This window comes from Cygnus atratus, chromosome 12, assembly GCF_013377495.2.
Source record: "Cygnus atratus isolate AKBS03 ecotype Queensland, Australia chromosome 12, CAtr_DNAZoo_HiC_assembly, whole genome shotgun sequence".
NCBI lineage: Eukaryota > Metazoa > Chordata > Aves > Anseriformes > Anatidae > Cygnus > Cygnus atratus.
This window is the reverse complement of record NC_066373.1, coordinates 11,651,712-11,668,300: the sequence shown is the minus strand read 5'-3', so window position 1 is coordinate 11,668,300 and position 16,589 is coordinate 11,651,712. Positions and strand designations below refer to the sequence as shown.

Here is a 16,589-nt window from a genome sequence, read left to right as displayed (position 1 = left end):
CCAGAGCAGAGGCCAGTACAGGGGGAACAGAACAGCCTGCCTGCCCTCTACACAAGGCCAAGCTGTGCTAGCATGAGGCAGGGCAGGTTTAAAAATCTGAAGAAAGGTTAAACTCCCAAGCTGCCGTTACAGTGCTTGCAAAGGGAATGGTGGAAGATGTTTTGATAAGTATTTGCTGCCTAAGGTTTTCTCTGGAAGCTGTGCACATACTGTGCACTCACCACCTGGCTGGGGGCTGTACACTGGGGTTGTTTTTCCCCCCCTGCGATATCCAGAGGTTTGTGGTGGTGCCATTAATCTTTACACTGCATTGACCTGAATGCTCAATGTTACCCTGCAGCTGCTTCCTGAGATAGCCTTCCAGGTAGCCTGGCCACGCTCTGCTCCGTCAGCAAGATGGGTTCCAGCACCACCTCCAGGACTCTTGCAGCAGCTCAGCCCCAGGATGGCCCGAGGGAAAGCACAAGCCCAGCTGCTCCTGTCTGATACAGATCCAGCACTGAGTAGGTAAAGGACAAACAAGCGTCCGGCACCAGCCCTTGGAGACTGCAGTTGCGCATCTTTTGCATTATCCAGGGTTGTGGGCAGTCCCCAGCAGCAGGAGTCTTTGGTTGGAGAGATTCATCTTCAAAAATAAATTGAGTCAGAAATTGTTACCACAACAGGCTTGAACATTGTGCAGGAAATAAAACCACAAGCTCATTTGTGAATTGTGAGATAAACCATCAGCTGGGAGGCAAACAACCTTTAATACTTTCTGAACAATGAAGTCTTGCATGTTTTCCATGAAATCATGCCAAAGTCCACCTACCTTTTTCCTGCCAGCACCACCCATAAAGATCTCCATAAAACAAATGCTGGCACCCAGGTAGCCTAGGCTGAGGACAGCTGGGTTGAAGGTTGCAAGAGCAGCCAGCTGTCTCTCAGCACTGACTCTGCCCTGCCAAACCTAGGCTGAAAAAGGCATCAAATACAAGTTTCAGTGCTAATATAAGAAATCTGTGTGGTTTCTCTGCAACACGTGTCAAGAAGCAATCACAAGACATGCCTAGAAACATCATCTTCCAGCATTTGCTCAATTCTCCCTGGCAGGCAGAGCATCAGCTCACCTCAAGCCCCTCACTGCAAGTTTGTGAGCCTGGCTATGGACCAGGCTTATTTTATACAACATTTAATAATCAGACACACTAGCAAACATTTCAAAAGCTCTCTGTAAACCAGAGAGGCTGGGATGAGGTGATGAGGTGGTCAGCATGTTTGTGACAGTGGGGAAATAGCCACGGGATGGCCTGCAGCTGGCCCAAGAGCTCTAAGCTCCAGCTCCTCCTTTGGACACAGCTCTGCAAATCCCACTGGCCTCAAACAGCGAGAGGTACATCACTGGGCAAAAAACAAAGGGAGGTTGTAACACTCTCCTGGGCAACTGCACCACCATCGGGATGTCTCCATCTGCTGCAGACACACAGGTGACATTCCTCTTTGTCTCCAGAGCCATCACACACCTGGCTTTGCCGCTGAGCACCAGGGAAGCTAGTTTTATTCTGCTGCTCACTTTGCCACCCTGTGGACAGTCACCACCTGCACAACCAGCCTGCTTTTGAGGAACTGCACAGCATACCCACATCTGAACGCGCATTGCAGTTGTGCTTGCAAGCATGAAAATGTAAAATAGCAGCATGTTCACTCAGCTGGGAGCATGAGCCAAGACAAACTCACTCTCCCTACCCAGCTTCCTAAACCCATATCCTTGAAGCTGCAGAAAGCAAATAGCCTCAAAAAGAAACATCAGCTCTTCTCATCCCAGCACAGGGTCACATTAACACTTAGTTCCCAGAAAACTTCAGATCTCTTAGACTTTTCAGCCTTATTCTGGAGGATACGATGTTCATCTTTGCCTAAGTTCTAACTTCAATTTCCTCAGCTAATTTAAAGCTGGGGTTTGCTGTCTCACCCACAGCTGGCATACATAACCTCCTCAATTAAGATGTGTTAAACCCCTGAACCAAAATAATGCATTGCAAAGACACCAGTCACCCACTGGACTCAAGGGGTCAGACACCAGCCTTTGCAAACACCCACGGTACTACCTGCTTCAAGATGCCCATGGCCTTTGTGCCAACAGCTTCCAACAAGCAAGTGAGCTATCCAAGGCACTAAGTACTAAAGGCTGCTGAACACAGCTAAGGAGTTGAGTTGACATTTCTGCAAGCACCTTTTTACTCTCATTTATCATTTTTCAATAAAAAGAGCCAATGATGAGCATATACAAGTACAGACATAAGTGCCTGCAATTTTTTATTGAATCAAAGCCCTTAACCATATCAGAAATCAAAAGGAAAATCAAATACAAAGAGATGCATTTTTCATTCCAGAGCAACTAAGTTGAATATAGGTTTTGGACTGCTTTAACTTTACATCTGAAAACAGTACGTTTATATCTTGCATAAGTTCTTGCTAAATAGAGTTGAATGCACTTACTCTTCTCCCATGATTTCGAAGTAGGGAATAATTAAGTCTCAAGATTAAAGTACCTGAATTTGGCAGCTTAGTATTTAGACTGCAACTCCACTGAAATAATTGCTTATCAGGAGGTCACTGTCTTACAGTCCCCCCACTTTGCTAAGGAAATTGCACAATACATCTTTCATAGGAAAATATTTACATGAAGTTTAAAATATTGTTGAAGCAATTTAACAATAGATTTTTCCTAAAAACCTGCTAATGCATATCTAGCAATTTGTTTCAAGATACTACACTCAGTGTAATTTAAATAGCATTTGAAACATTCCAACAGGAATCACATTGCACAGAAGAAGCAATTTGCTTCTCTAACATTTTTGCACACCTGCTTAGAGCCTGTGCATTTAGTGCACAAGTTTACAATGCCAAGCTTCTATGTAGGTTTCTAATAAATGCTACAGAACAAAGTACTTTGGAATGAGAAGAATCATCTTGTCTCTGTGCCACAACTTAAGGCTTCTTGGAGAAGTTTGATTCATCAGTGAAGGCCAGAGAAATGCCACACGTTTGCACTTGTGCTGGAGTTTTTATCCATTTCACTCAGGGAGACTAAAGCCCATCGACATTTCAGACAAGCAGACCGGTGTCAATTGCGGGTCACCCTAGGCCCTTCCGGAAGGAGGGATGCAAAGAAAGTCTTGAAAAAAACCCATGCTGTGCTCATAAATGAAGGGTTGGCCTGCTGCAGTTCTGGTAAAGCTTGTCCCTCATCAGATGCTGCTTCATTGTCATCTGCTCTGTCCGCATTTCCTCCCTGCTGAAATAGAGAATATTCAGTGAGTCATTGTAGAAATGCATTAGAAGAATCAGGTAACCAGCATTACTGTTACTTGAATTTCACTGTCAGAATATGAAACCCATGCAGTACGTCTGTACCAAAGTATCTCCCAACAACCACAACGTTAGAAGAACATGCCGCACACTATGTTGTGGCTAACTCATGCTGTATGTCCGAAAGGACTGCTTAGGACAGATACAAGCACCAGATCAGGTGAACTATGTATGCATTTACAGCTAACTTAGTGAACAGTGACATCAGCCACAAGTGCCAACTGTAGATGCAGGACTCAGATTGCTTCAGTTACAGAATTTGCGTGGTCTCTGGCAGACTGTTTTCCACCATAACACCCCAACAAACAAATAACTAGAAGACAGCATGCAGCAGCCTGAAATATTTTGTAGAATGAACTACACCAAAAGAAGCATGCTGGCAATTATTTAGCCACAGAAGATGCTTCTCCACAAAAAATTAGTCATTTTTACTACTAAATTGTAATTAGAAAGCTAAAAGTGAAACTTTACAGGGTTTCCATGTTGCTATTTTTAAAAAAACAAAGACAATACCTGTAAGTTATTGTTCTGGTCCTGGTTTATAGCAGCTTGAGGAGGAACGTTATCTGGGAAGGGCTGAACTGGTCGCTGTCTAAATGGAAACCATCCAACATGATGCCTGGGGAAGCCAATATGTTTGTATTAATAGTGGCTAAACACTACTCCTTCCTGTTGCACCAAGACAGTTCAGTAACATCTGACTGCTCTAATCACTGCAGACAGCAAATTCAACATGCTAGATTTGTGCCCTGACCTGGGAAATATTTTAAAGTCTCCTATTAGCAGGCAAACCATGGGATAGGATGACACAGCTAAACATCTGCTAGCATTCAAAATAAGCAGCACTGCATCTAGGTTCATAACTGTTTAATCAGGACTAAGCCTGCTGGAAGATGCTGCTACAGAACTGGAACCTGCATCTTAACCACGTTATGTATAACTCCTGGGTACCTTCTCTGATCCTAAAGGGCACAAAGAACAGGAGAAACGGCACCATCCTACCAAAACATAGCAGGCCACGCAGACCCACTTAGAAAGTTAGTATCTGTACAGTGCCTACACCTTGTAGGTGTAGCAGAAAAAAACACATGGTTAGGTAACTTCCAAAGCAACCAAGTCTCTCTCCCCACATTTCAACCACTCATTTCCAAACAAGCTCGTCAGTTGTTCCATATTTGTCAGTCCATATGTACCTGCTCTATATTGCAAAGTTGCTAGGGCTTCACAGAGACCGACTTTGGTTTCCAACAGTTTTCTACAGAGAAAAGTCAACTACAACAGCTACAGTACAAAAGAGGGGCGAGAGGCTCTACTATCACCTATTCATTCTTCTTGGAACCCATAGGCCAGTTATATTTTTGCTAAACACCAGGATGAGATGTGCAGTTCATCTTTTCTAGGTATAAGAGTTCTCTAAGCTCAGAGACCAGAAAGCTCACCACCCTGCAGAGCACAGCACTTCTATAACATTTCTGACAATACTAGAGATCAACACCATACACTTACAGATACATCAGAACAGTGCCACCCATAACCAGGAGGAATCTGCTGATACTGGAGTAGAAATAGATGATGTTGACAAAAACATAGAACAGCGTTGCAGAGTAGAGCCAGTCCAACCAATCCCGATTGCCACCCTCCTCCTCTTCTTCCATGAGGGGACCACCCCCTTGGGCATTCATCCTTAAGTTCTGGTTGGCTGCCGCATTAACCTGCGGAGCAGCATTCTGGTTTCCAGGTTGATTTTGTGCAGGAAATGGATCTGGGAGAGGAGCTGGGGGTGTCACTTGTGCCACTGGTATCTCCTGAGAACGTCGTGGGTGAGACTGGTCAGCAGATGCAGCAGTAGAGGCCAAGCTGAAAACCAGAAAAAGAGTAAGGCTTAACTCAAATCCCTTCATGTGGAACAGACACTGAAAATTTGTTCATCATAAGAGTACAGAACTACGAAGCCAGGTCACATACAAGTGCCAAATAAGTATAGAGACTCCATGGGTTAAAAACACAAGTTTTGGCTCTGCCTATGACAAACAGTTACAAGATGATTTCACCTCAAACCACACACCTTCACTTTAGCAACTTCAACACTTCATAAAAAAAATTTCTGGAGCAATCTAAAGGTGTTCTGGAAGGCTGCTACAATTGTCTTACATGTGCCAAGGATTTCCAGTCTGGGGGCTACTTCAAACAGTCAAAAAAGATTGCAAGGAGCTAAGGCTTATCAGCAGAATTAGATTTACTCTAGAGATGCCAGCTCTCCCAGTGAAGGCAGGCAGAGATCTGCCATTTGCAAGATTCAAATCACTAGCCTAAAGAGTAAGCCAAACACCAGATGACAGAGCTGCACTTCCACACCACAGAGTGTAAGGTACAACAGAAGGAGTCTGACCACACTAAGCCAAAAGAGGAAGGACTACCAGAAGTTCTCCATTTCCTTGTATTACAGTTTCTGCTTTCTACTCATAGCTTTACAAAGACTTACTATTGCATGTAATATTGTCTTGCGTAAATCTGCTGAAGCCAGGACATCTGAAGCATGCTATAGGTTGTATAAGCAGAAAACCCCGGGGCTACAGTCTGGAAAGGATTTGGAGGTGTTTCAAGCCTGTTCAAAAGAAACACTTGTTAACAAATACTGCACAAGACAGTTATTTATTACAGGACACATGTAAATAGCTTCTACCACTTCATGCACTGAAACAAAATGAATTCTTCCGTATGCATTATAGCCATCTCTCTACCCAAATGAATAAAAGGAAGATTTTCATCCAACAGTAGGGCATTTTCCTTTGACTTCTTCCATGCCCACTAAAGCCTATACACCCTTATGACCTTTGGCCTATGTTCCATTGTCCTTATCTTGAGACATGGCGTAAGGGGCTAGCAACTAGTCTGCCCCAGAAAGGTCAACACTTTAAAGATCTTAGTGATGTATTCACCTAGTATTGGCTTCCGCTGAAGCCTGGCCACCAGAAGAACATCTCAGTCTTTCACCATCTGAGGAAGATGCAGCTGGTTCTTGACTAGCTTCTGACATTAGCCTTGGCTGACCAGTTTTAACCTAGAGACATCAACACAGTTAGCAATGAATTACTATTAAAGTCTTATGCAAAAAGGTTACCTCACACTGAACATGGCTCTTAATTTAGAAACACTGTTACACAGTTCATGCAATTTCTGCACCAGGTACCTCCAGGTGCCATGGCAATACTGTATTTACTGTGTATTTACAGTTTTCACCAACAGTCAAGTCCCCTCTGGGGATTAAAGAACTGGAAAAAAACTGTCAGAAGTTCACTGAAGACAGTACAATTTTAGCTGAGTTTCTGCTTGCTTACACATCTGCTGTACACAGATGTAATTCAAGAGCTGTTCTGCAGTGATACATCTGTATAACATTCAGACAAAGGGTGACTCACAACTGGCAAGCTCCAAACATGGGTAGGATAAGTTCAAATGTCTATATTGGGCAACATAAACGCTTCCAGATACTTGAAAATAAAAATGAGTTTGCACATTTGCACTTAAGACTGTAAGTACTCAGATCAATTACTAATGTTTATCTTGAGCTTCCTCCACAGGAAGAGTCATGAGCAGTTAGAGTGTCCTCAACTAACAGTCTTCCTTCCCCACACATTGACAGAGCAATCAGAACTGCTTCTAATAACTGTACCTTCTGCCCACAAAAAGCCTCCATCCAAAAGAGTGCAGGACATGACAGGTCACGTTCTCCTTAACAAAACAGAGTTTACCAAACAGCAGTTTCCCTCTAAGCAATGCTGTTAGAACTAGATTACAACTGAGACATTTCTTAACAGGTGCCATCATGATCTGTACCAATAAACCACAAGTTATTTTTGAGCTTAATCCAAATATGTTCTCACACTCCAAACCAATCAAGTTACCAGCAACACTGCCAATGCATTAGCAGGAAACACCTGCGTTATCAGCAAACTTCTACACCCCAAAGATTCAAAGTAGTACATTAGCTTAGTACCTCTGAGTCGGTTTCTTGCACGTTTGCAGGAGCCTTGGGGTTGTACACCAAATGAAGAGCATGCAACTCCTCCTGCTAAAACATAAGTACAGGAAAAATGAATCTCTTGTGACATGCCCGGTGCACCTCAGCGCAGCAAAAAATATTTTTTATACCTTTGGCAGAAACTCCTGGAGATGCTGGTGATCGAGTAGCAGCTTCCCGCAATAAATCAGCTTCTGCTCCTCTTCGAGCTTTGAAGGAGAACAAAGAGCAGGGTTATTTGCTCGGCCGAGCTCGAAGCCGCCGACCGCAGCGCCGGCAGCCCCATGCCAGCAGCACACCCACGGCAACCGCGGCGGGCAGCCCGGCCGCGTTAACGTTTAACAGGGGCCGGCCCCGGCGCCCGCCCGCTGTCACCGCAGGGCCCTGACGCGACACCCGCCCGCTGCAACCGCGCCCGGGCCTTGCGTCAGCCGGGCGGGCGGCCCCCCCCCCCCCCCCGGCCCCGAGCCCCGGCCCCACGACCCTCACCGGCGCCCCCGGCACGATGCGGCGCAGCTCGGCCTTGAGGCGCCGCACGGTCCAGGCGGGCTCGGCGCGGAGGCGCAGGTCGGGGTGGTGCCGCGCGGGGCTGCGCACCAGCAGCGAGACCTCCTCCGGCTCCGCCATGACGCGCGCATAAGGCGGCGCCCCGCCCCGCCCGCCCCCTTTTATAGGCGCCCGCCGCGCCCCGCCCTCCTTCCCCGGCTCGTTGGCTGGAACCGATTGGCTGCGAGGTGGGGGGAGAGGAGGACACGTGGGCCAATGGGAAGGAGAGGCGGGGGCGGAGCGGCGGGGGGCGGAGGGAGGGCGCGAGGGCGGGAGGGGACTCCGCGCCGCGTCACCATGGCGACCGCCCCCCCCCCGCCCCGGCCCGTGAGGGGCTCGCGGCGAGGCCGTGTCCGTCCGCGGGGCCGGGCCCCGGGAGCGTGGGGGCGAGATCGGGGCGAGGGCCCCGGGGGGTCACCGAGCGGGGCGGACGGGCTCCGTGCGCCTTGCAAGGAGGAAGAAAGCCGGCGGGGCCTGCCCCTGCCCGCAGCAGGCACCGTGGCAGCGGGGACGGCTTGGAGCTGAGGCGGTGCCCCGCACCTCTGAGCACCCAGCAGCTGGGCCCGGGCACGCGGATGTCCCCCCCCCCCCCCCCGGTCAGGGGACACAGCTGGCAGCCCGTGCTGCAGTCCCGGCAGCTGGTTCAGAGCTCCTGAAACCCCGGCAAAACAAACGCCTGCCCTGACCCCGCCGGCTTACCTCGGCCCTTGGCGCTTGTGCGGTGGCCGCAGCTGCAGGGGCGCCGCTGGGAAGAGGAGCGTGACTGGCACGTGGGCCTTACAACAATTAACTCCGAACAATTAACTCCGATTTACCAAAATCCGAGGTGAAGGGCTCCAAGCGTCCTCTGCCACCAAGCGTCTGCGTAAACGTTAACCCTGCTGTAATCGGGATTATCTCTCTGACCTCGACACAGTTAGCCTGTTTAAAAAATAAATAAATAAATAAATAAATAAAAAAACCTCAGAGTTAAACCCGGGGCTGAAATCGCCAATTAGTTCACAGCTCCGCTTGTGAGCCCCTCTCGGCTCACGCCGCTGAGCGCACCCAGCAGGAGCAGCCGGCGGGGAATTTGCCGGAGCACAAGGAGGGGTCCGGCGGCCCCGGAGCCCTGCGGCCTCCCCGCAGCACCGCCGCACCGGGCAGCAGCGTGCTGCGGGGCACAGCCTGCCTGCCCCGGGCCCCGCGCGGAGGCGGTGCCGGGCTCTGGGCTGCCCAGAGGTGGCTCTATGGGGCTGGGGAGGGCAAAGATCAGGAGCGCGATGCAGACGAGCGGGGCTGATTCTCGGGATTTAGCTCGGTGCGCGTTCAGCGTCTGTACGGTTTGTTCGGTACTGGTCAGGCCCCCGGCTTGAGCGGGTACCTGGTTCTTCGAGCCCGTGAGCCAGACTGGAGCCTGGGAGAGCCGGTGGGTGCACGGGGGTCCGCAGCCCCGCTTCCCCCTGCCACCAACCAGCTCGTTCCGCCGCGCAGGAACGCCGCCCGCCTCCCCGGGGTGAAGCGCCGCAGGGATCCCCACCTCCCCACAGCCACGCCGCCCCGAGGCGGTAACGAAACCGCCCTGCCGGGCCGGGGACAGCGGCCGGGGGCAGCTCGCGGGCACGGGGCCGGGAACACGCCGGGCTCCCCGCGGCCCCGCTCCCCGGGGCCGCCCCGTCCCGGTGCCGGGGCCGGGCCGCGCCGCCGGCCCCGCTCCCGTTGCCATGGCGACGTTGTCAGCGCCCCGCTCCCCCCGCCCCGGCCGCGCGCCGCGCCGCGCCGAGCCCCGCCCCCGCGCCCCGCCTCGGCCAATGGCGCGGCGCCGCCCGGCCGGCTCGCGGGTGACGTCACGGCCGGTGAAAATCCCCCGTGGCCGCGGGAGCGGCGGCGGCGCGGGGCGGCGCAGCATGGCCAAGCACCACCGCACGCCGGCGCGCTCCGCCGAGCCCGTCATCGAGGTCAAGAGCAAGGTAAGCGCCGGTACCGGTGCCCGGCCGGCCGTGCCGGCAGCTCACGTTGGGGGCAGCAGCGCGCACCGGGCGGCGGCGGCGCGGGAGCCCGGCCGCGATGCGCCCCGCTCCGCTCCGCTTCCCGGCGTTGCGGCGGCGCAGCCCGGGGCCTGCCCCCGAGCCCGAGCCCGAGCCCGGCCCCCGCGGAATCCCGATGCAGGGCTGTCGCGCCCGGTGCCGGCCGCGGGAGCATCGCCGGGGCGCGCCCGCCGGGTGTCGGGCAGCCGGGCAGCACGGCCCCGCCGGTGGCCCCGGCCGCGGACACCCCGCGGCCAGCTGTGCACGCTCGCCGGGGCGCGCTTCCCGGGGGTGCCAGCAGCCAGCCGTGCCGCCTCCCCCCCCCCCCCCCCGCCGCACCTGCCCCCCGCACTCCCACGGCTGCACCCAGACGCGTGCCTGCCCGGCGCATCCCTGCCCAGCTGCGCCTACGTGCCCAGTCCCGCAGCCGCCCAGGTGCACGCGATCCCTGGGTCGCGCGCTTGGCCAGCTGCAGCCCGCACAGACGTGCCTCTGCTGGCCCCTTACAAGATGCTCGTGGGCCCCTGGGGTCCTGCCAGGGGGCGAGCTCCAGCCGCGTCCCCCCCTCGGGTGCCCCTCGCAGCAGGACGCGGCAGTCTGACAGGTTTGGGTCCCCAGCCCAAATCCTCACTGGGGAGAGCTCCTTGCCCCCCGCAGACCCAGTGGGTTTGCGCCAGCTCCTGATTCCCCGTCTTCTCCTAGGGCTTTCCCCAGCTGCCGGCTTTGCAGCGCCTGTCCCGCTCCATCCCGGGGGGCTTTGCCACAGCACGGCCGGTCCCGCATCCCCGGTACCCGCGCTGGGGCGTGCGGTGCTCTCCTCCCCAGGGTGCACCCAGCACCGCTGCCCGCCCTGCAGGTGCGGTGCCATCCCTCTTGCTGCCTTCCTGAGCCTGTTCTTAATTGGCTTCTCGTTCGTCGTGACCGAAGGAGGCAATAATTAACGCTGCTGCTCACGACGTGCTACAGCAGTACACATGTCACAGGCAAGGGCCTCCTGGTGTCACGGTCCCCCCATGCCAGCTGGGATAGAGGCTCAGCCAGCCGCTGCCCTGTCTCCAGACTAGCGCCCTGTTAATAACAGGTGGAGGGTCCTGCTGCGCCTTCCTCCAGTGTGCGAGCACCTTTACCTCCTCTTCCTCCTTCTCTGCAGTTTGATGCTGAGTTTCGCCGTTTTGCCATCAAGCGCTCCAGTGTGGGCACGTTCCAGGACTTCTATCGCCTGCTGCAGAGCGTGCACCAGATCCCCCGCGTGGACGTGCTGCTGGGCTACACGGACGTGCACGGCGACCTGCTGCCCATCAACAATGATGACAATTACCACAAGGCCCTGTCCTCTGCCAACCCCCTCCTCAGGGTCATCATTCAGAAAAAGGGTCAGTAGCAGCCAGCGAAGGGTGCTGGGTCTGTCCTCTCCATGAAAAGAGATGAGCAGGGCAGGCAGCATCCCATGGTTCCCGTGCTGGCCGCAGGGCTGGCTCTGTTCCCTCCTGCCACTGCTTTGGTGGATGGCTCGGGAGGAGGTGACACCACTGCCACCCAGCCTGGCCCCACGCTGCCCGGACAGCAAAGGGAATCCTTGTGCTTTGCCCCTTTGAAGTTGCATTTCCAGCTGGGCTTGTGTGGGCTCCCTGAAAACACAGCAGCTGCTGCCAGAGCCCATCCATCTCCCTGCCCCAAGGTGGGGGAGCCACTGTGTTGTCAGGGCTCTTGGGGCACCACCGGGGGCTTTGCAGGGGGAGGGGGCTTGCCCCCTTCCTGGCTGCCCAGGGCCTTGTCCTGGCTGCAGGAGCGCATACCTGGAGAGCAGCTCGTATCGGAGTGCGAAACAGCCGTGATAGCAGCGTCCCGATCACAGCTGCCTGGGGCTGCAAGGCTGAAAGCCTCCTGGTGACAAATGCCTCGGGTATGTCACCTCTTTGCCAGGGAGATGGAGACAAGCCCTCCTTGCGAGGTCCCCTTCTGCTCAGTTAATAGCACCGAGGCTTTTTAAACATTAAGCAGAAGTGCACGAAGGTGGAGCCTGCTCTAAAAGTCCCAGTGTCCCTGGCACAGCGCCTGGAGCATCCCGCTGGCTCCAGCTCGTGCTGTTGGTAAAAAGCCCCTGGGCGAGGGGTGACACTGTGCTGGGTCTCAGCAACCTACCCCTGCCAGTGAGCCGGGTTTTCCTGGACTCTTGCTGGTGGCGGATGGCCTGAACGTGTTTCCTGCATGGCCCTGTGGCATGCGGCCAGCAGAGGCCATCCAGGCTGGTGACAAGGGGGGAAACGGAGCCCATGGGGTCCTCCAGGGCTGTCCCTACCAGCACCAAACCATCCCCTCAGCTCAGAGCGATGGACAGACCTGGGCTGCAGCGCGGGGAGCAGGTGCTGGGGCTGCTGTGGGAGCATCACTTCTCTTCCAGAGCTGCCTCTCCTGCTGGGAAAAGTCTGTGAGGGTCCGTGGGCGGCTGCGCTGAGCTGGCACAGTGCGGAGAGCGGGTGTCCGTGGCCCTGCACCATGGGCAGTGCGATGAGGAGGGCAGGGAGGCAGTGCCATTGGGTCCCACTCGCCCTGGCTCCCGGCTGTGCGCGCAGCAGAGGGGCTGCGGGAGGTATGTGGAGAGGCTGGGAGCAAGCCCCGGGTGAGTCACAGCTGATTTAAAATGGATCCAGGTCATCTCAGGGCTGGGCTGTAGTCAAACCAGTCCAGGTTGGTGGGGAAGGCGGCTGCAGAGCCTCTTTCACATGTTGAGTGTGGGAACTATGCACATGTGTGTGCACATGTGTGTGTGTGTGTACATGCTGGGGGGCTGTGGAGCAGCCGGTCCTGCAGCAGGGGCTCAAAAAGCAAATGCTGCAAGCTCGGTTGCTCTCCCTGCCGTCACCCCTTCGGGTGCCTCCTCGGCCAGACTCATGCGCGGAGGTGGTGAAGACGTCCCAGCAGTGCTGTCAGCCTGGCTGGGGACAGCTCCCCCTCCCTGGCTAGGCATGGCCCGGGGCGGGCTGGAAGGGCAGGAGAAAGCCCAGCGCGTCCCCAGGGCTTGTCTGCAGGGTGCTGACCTGCCCGGTGTGGCTGCTCCGCACCCCTCGGAGAGGAGCTGCATGCTGAAATAGCTGTGGGAAAGCCTCCACCGCCCTTCCCCGAGCTAAAAATAAGTCAGGCAGTGAGTGCAGGGAGATATTTATAACCCAGGAGCCCTGGCAGGCTGGCTTGTCCTGGGAGAAACCCCGCGTCCCCTGGGTGCGGGGTCTCCCCAGAGCCTATGTGGCTGGAACGGGGTCTGGGTGCTGGTGGGGGGCACCTGGAGCATGGTACCCCCTCCGTGGGTGCTGCACCTGGGTGTCACGGGGGATATGCTCCCTTCCCCTTGCTGTGTCACTGGGGCCAGGCTCTCTGTTCCCATTAGCACCTTTTGGAGATCATTTTGGAACGGGGTGCTTTGCTGCATTGCTGGCCGCTGGCGTGGGCTGGGGCTGCTTGGCTGGGGTGGGTGCTGCTGGGGCCAGGCTGAATCCAAGCCAGCAATTGCTCTCATGGCAAACGAAGCATTTCATGGGCCTGGCGATGAGGAAGAGCGTGGCCAGCAGCTTGAGGATGCTGTTACCCCCTGAGCAGAGCTGGGGGGATGTGCTGGCAACGCAGTGTGCAGATCTGGGCTCCCCCATGAACACGGATGGGGAGAAACCAGAGAGGTCCCGGGGGCTGTTCGCTGGCACCCGCGGGATACGGCCAAGGGGGGATGTGGTGGAGCTGGGACCCACAGAGCAGCCACAGGGTGGTCACCCAGGGCATGGTTGAGGGGGATGGAGCCAACCCCTGTCTGGTGGTCGTGAAACAAGAGAGAGTGCCGGGAATTGTGGGTTGGGAAGTTTGTGGGGCTGGGGATGCTGCAGCCCAGGGATGGGTCACCAGGAGGCAGGGCTCTGCGGGACATGGCTGTGGCCACGCTGATCTGGTGCCAGTGATGGTCCTGCTCCAACAGGGACAAGGGACTTGGGTGCTGTCATGTCCCCCGGTCATATTGGGAGAGCTGAAGTCTGGATTCCCCCTCCTCAAACCCAAACCAGGGCATGGCACCAGCTCCTGGGCTGTTAGAGCCAGCAGCTCCAGTGTTAAGCTGCAGAGTTTGGCTTAAAGCGTGATTAAGGCTGAATCACTGCCTCGATCCCACTAATCCCGGCTGTGAGTACGCTGGGTAATCCCGGGAGAGGAGATGGGCCTGGAGGAGACAAGCTGTGGGAAGAGCCGGGGGTGATGATCTGGGGGGAAAAAACCTGGTGAGACCTGGGAGCAGGGTGCTTCTCCCGCCCGTTCCTCTGGCATCTGGGGCCAAGGACACGTGGTTGCCCGTGTCCCCAGGAGGTCACGGTGCCAGCTGGCTGGGCACTGCCTGACTGCATCCCCCTTGTTTCCCGCAGCAGAGTCCGATGCCGGCGTCTTCGCCTCCAACTCCTTGCAGCGGAAGAAGAAGGGCCTGCTGCGCCCTGCGCACTACCGGGCCAAGCCTCACCTCCTCATCGGCATGCCCCAGGACTTCCGTCAGATTTCCTCCATCATCGACGTGGACATCCTGCCGGAGACCCACCGCCGCGTGCGGCTCCACAAGCACGGCTCTGACAAGCCGCTAGGCTTCTACATCCGCGATGGCGTCAGCGTGCGCGTGGCCCCGCAGGGTGTCGAGAAGGTGCCCGGCATCTTCATCTCCCGCCTGGTGAAGGGCGGCTTGGCGGAGAGCACGGGGCTGCTGGCAGTGAGCGACGAGATCCTGGAGGTCAATGGCATCGACGTGGCCGGCAAGTCCCTGGACCAGGTGACGGACATGATGGTGGCCAACAGCCACAACCTCATCATCACCGTCAAGCCGGCCAACCAGCGCAACAACGTCATCCGCAGCAGCAAGGCCTCGGGCAGCTCGGGCATGTCCACGGACAGCACCCCCAGCCAGCAAACCCCCAGCCCGGCCTCGCAGTACCTGAGCAACTACAGCACGGCTGAAAGCGACGAGGAGGGCGACCTGGTCATCGAGAGCGACAGCGCACCCCACTACATCCCCGGGGGCTGCCCCAACGGGGGCCCCGTGGACGGACCCCTGCAGCGCAGCCTGTCCCCGCACAGCTCGCGGGGCTCCCTGCAGTCCCTGGGCAGCCACGACGGCAGCCCCGGCCGGGGCAGCGTGCGGGAGGACGGCACCCTGCTCACCCTATAGCCGCGGGGCCATGCTCCCGCACTGCCCTTCACAGCTGGCCGGGTTTCCGCGCAGCCGGACTGGTTGTGGGCACCGGGGCGATGGCGGGGGCCGAGCGGGGCTGCCCCTGCCCTCTCTCGCTGCACTGGGTCCCCAGGGCAGCACCTGCTCCCACCGGGCACTGCCTACCTGAGCACCTCGCCTCCCACCCCGCTTCTTCCAAACGAGTGGGGTTTTTAATTGTTTTATCAGAATACGCATCACTGAGTAATATATTGCAATGGACAGTAAAACCTTTTATAGAAAGCACCCCGCTTGTCCGTGGTTCGCGACTCTGCAGGGGCCAGCACCAGGCCCCAGCCACCCCGAGGTGCTGCTCCCCCTCCAGGACAGCAAATGGCCTCCGCCACAGGACAGGGCAGGCACTTCCCCTGCAATAACCCTACAGTACCCCCTGGCATGCACTGTGGCATTGCTGCTGCTTGGGGCGGCCCCGGTAAGGCCCATCGTGGGGAGTTTTGGAAGGACACTGGGGCACATCATCCCCCTGCACCCCTCTGTCCCGCTGCATATGTCCAGGCACAGGGAGCCTCACCTGGTCCTCCCAGCCTGCTGCGGGCACATTCCCACCTTGTTCCCTCCACGGTCCCCTCACTGTCCCCCGGTGATGCCTGCAGGGACACGGGTGGCCCCCAGGCTGGCAGCAGCACCCAGCCCCAGTAATTGCTGCAGGGGATGGCGCAGCTCCATCCTCCTCCAGCCCGGAGCTCGGGAGGCGCAAGCCACACAGGAGATGCTGGGGGGAAGCTGCTGCGTTGGTTTAGCAGTGATGCCCAACATCAGCTCTCCCAGCCCCTTTGCCCAGGGCCCAACCAACACAGGGTCCTCCTGTGGGTGCGGCGGTGCAGGGCGTGTGGTGGCACCTGGCCGATGGGAGGAGCAGGACCTTCAGTCCTCTGGGACCGCGAGGGCTGAGCTGGAAGCAGCTCCCTGTGGCCACTGAGCAAGGCCCTAGACGGGCAAGACAGCAAACCAGACAGCAGAGCTGGTTAGTCCAGGCTTGTTTACAGCAGGGAAGTGCATGGGGGCTGGCACACACGGCCCCTACGCTTCCCATAACAGGGCCAGTGCTGTTCTAAGCACAGCCCTCATCCAGCCAGCTCAGCCTTGCGGCAGCGATGCCCTGAGGGACAGCCCCATGGGAGCACGAGGCCATTTTCCAGCTGGCACCTTGCCTCCTCCAGCCCCCGAGCACTGAAAGCTTCCTTGGGGCTTGGCAGAAGCAACAGCCCCAACAGCCCAGGGCACTGCAGGGCTGCGGACACAGGGCGAGGCTGCCCTGCAACATCCCACTGCCCTGGCAAGCCCCAAATCCTGCTCAAGGATCAGGCCACCCCCTGCAACAAGGCAGCTGCATACAGCATTCGCTCCCCACCCTGTGCAGCGGTGGTGGCAACCCCATGGCTGGAGATGTTCCAAACCCAGCTGGACAAGGCCTGGC

General features: G+C 56.4%; 2 protein-coding genes across 6 annotated transcripts; one reads left to right on the top strand and one right to left on the bottom strand.

Moving 5' to 3' along the window:
* Positions 1-2,264: 2,264 nt before the first annotated feature.
* Positions 2,265-8,012, bottom strand: HERPUD1 (homocysteine inducible ER protein with ubiquitin like domain 1). Of its 4 annotated transcripts, none has more exons than XM_035543463.2 (8): positions 7,862-8,012; positions 7,504-7,581; positions 7,349-7,423; positions 6,291-6,412; positions 5,834-5,956; positions 4,858-5,208; positions 3,865-3,970; positions 2,265-3,277 (listed from the first exon to the last, which is right to left on the bottom strand). In XM_035543463.2, the coding sequence occupies exons 1-8, from the start codon at positions 7,997-7,999 to the stop codon at positions 3,107-3,109; spliced, it is 1,164 nt and encodes a 387-aa protein (XP_035399356.1). In that variant the 5' UTR covers positions 8,000-8,012; the 3' UTR covers positions 2,265-3,106. The 4 variants fall into 4 exon arrangements, with proteins under 4 accessions (XP_035399356.1, XP_035399359.1, XP_035399357.1 ...); XM_035543466.2 differs by having other exon boundaries at positions 2,265-3,274; positions 7,862-8,009; XM_035543464.2 differs by having other exon boundaries at positions 7,349-7,420; positions 7,862-8,009.
* A 1,745-nt stretch (positions 8,013-9,757) lies between these two features.
* On the top strand, positions 9,758-15,342 carry PARD6A (par-6 family cell polarity regulator alpha). 2 transcript variants are annotated; one of them, XM_035543756.2, is made up of 3 exons: positions 9,758-9,867; positions 11,075-11,297; positions 14,325-15,342. In XM_035543756.2, the coding sequence occupies exons 1-3, from the start codon at positions 9,805-9,807 to the stop codon at positions 15,107-15,109; spliced, it is 1,071 nt and encodes a 356-aa protein (XP_035399649.1). In that variant the 5' UTR covers positions 9,758-9,804; the 3' UTR covers positions 15,110-15,342. The 2 variants fall into 2 exon arrangements, with proteins under 2 accessions (XP_035399649.1, XP_035399648.1); XM_035543755.2 differs by having other exon boundaries at positions 14,322-15,342.
* Positions 15,343-16,589: the final 1,247 nt, after the last annotated feature.

Bases quoted from the DNA above. Each gene is read 5' to 3' on its own strand.
- HERPUD1 (XM_035543463.2), bottom strand. From the start codon at position 7,999: ATGGCGGAGCCGGAGGAGGTCTCGCTGCTGGTGCGCAGCCCCGCGCGG. The intron at 6,413-7,348 runs GTACTAAGCTAA...TGATGTCTCTAG, and splicing joins TGCAAGAAACCGACTCAGAG to GTTAAAACTGGTCAGCCAAG. The intron at 3,971-4,857 runs GTAAGTGTATGG...TGGCTTCCCCAG, and splicing joins GGCACTGTTCTGATGTATCT to GCATCATGTTGGATGGTTTC.
- PARD6A (XM_035543755.2), top strand. From the start codon at position 9,805: ATGGCCAAGCACCACCGCACGCCGGCGCGCTCCGCCGAGCCCGTCATC. The intron at 9,868-11,074 runs GTAAGCGCCGGT...CCTTCTCTGCAG, and splicing joins TCATCGAGGTCAAGAGCAAG to TTTGATGCTGAGTTTCGCCG. The intron at 11,298-14,321 runs GTCAGTAGCAGC...TGTTTCCCGCAG, and splicing joins GGTCATCATTCAGAAAAAGG to CAGAGTCCGATGCCGGCGTC.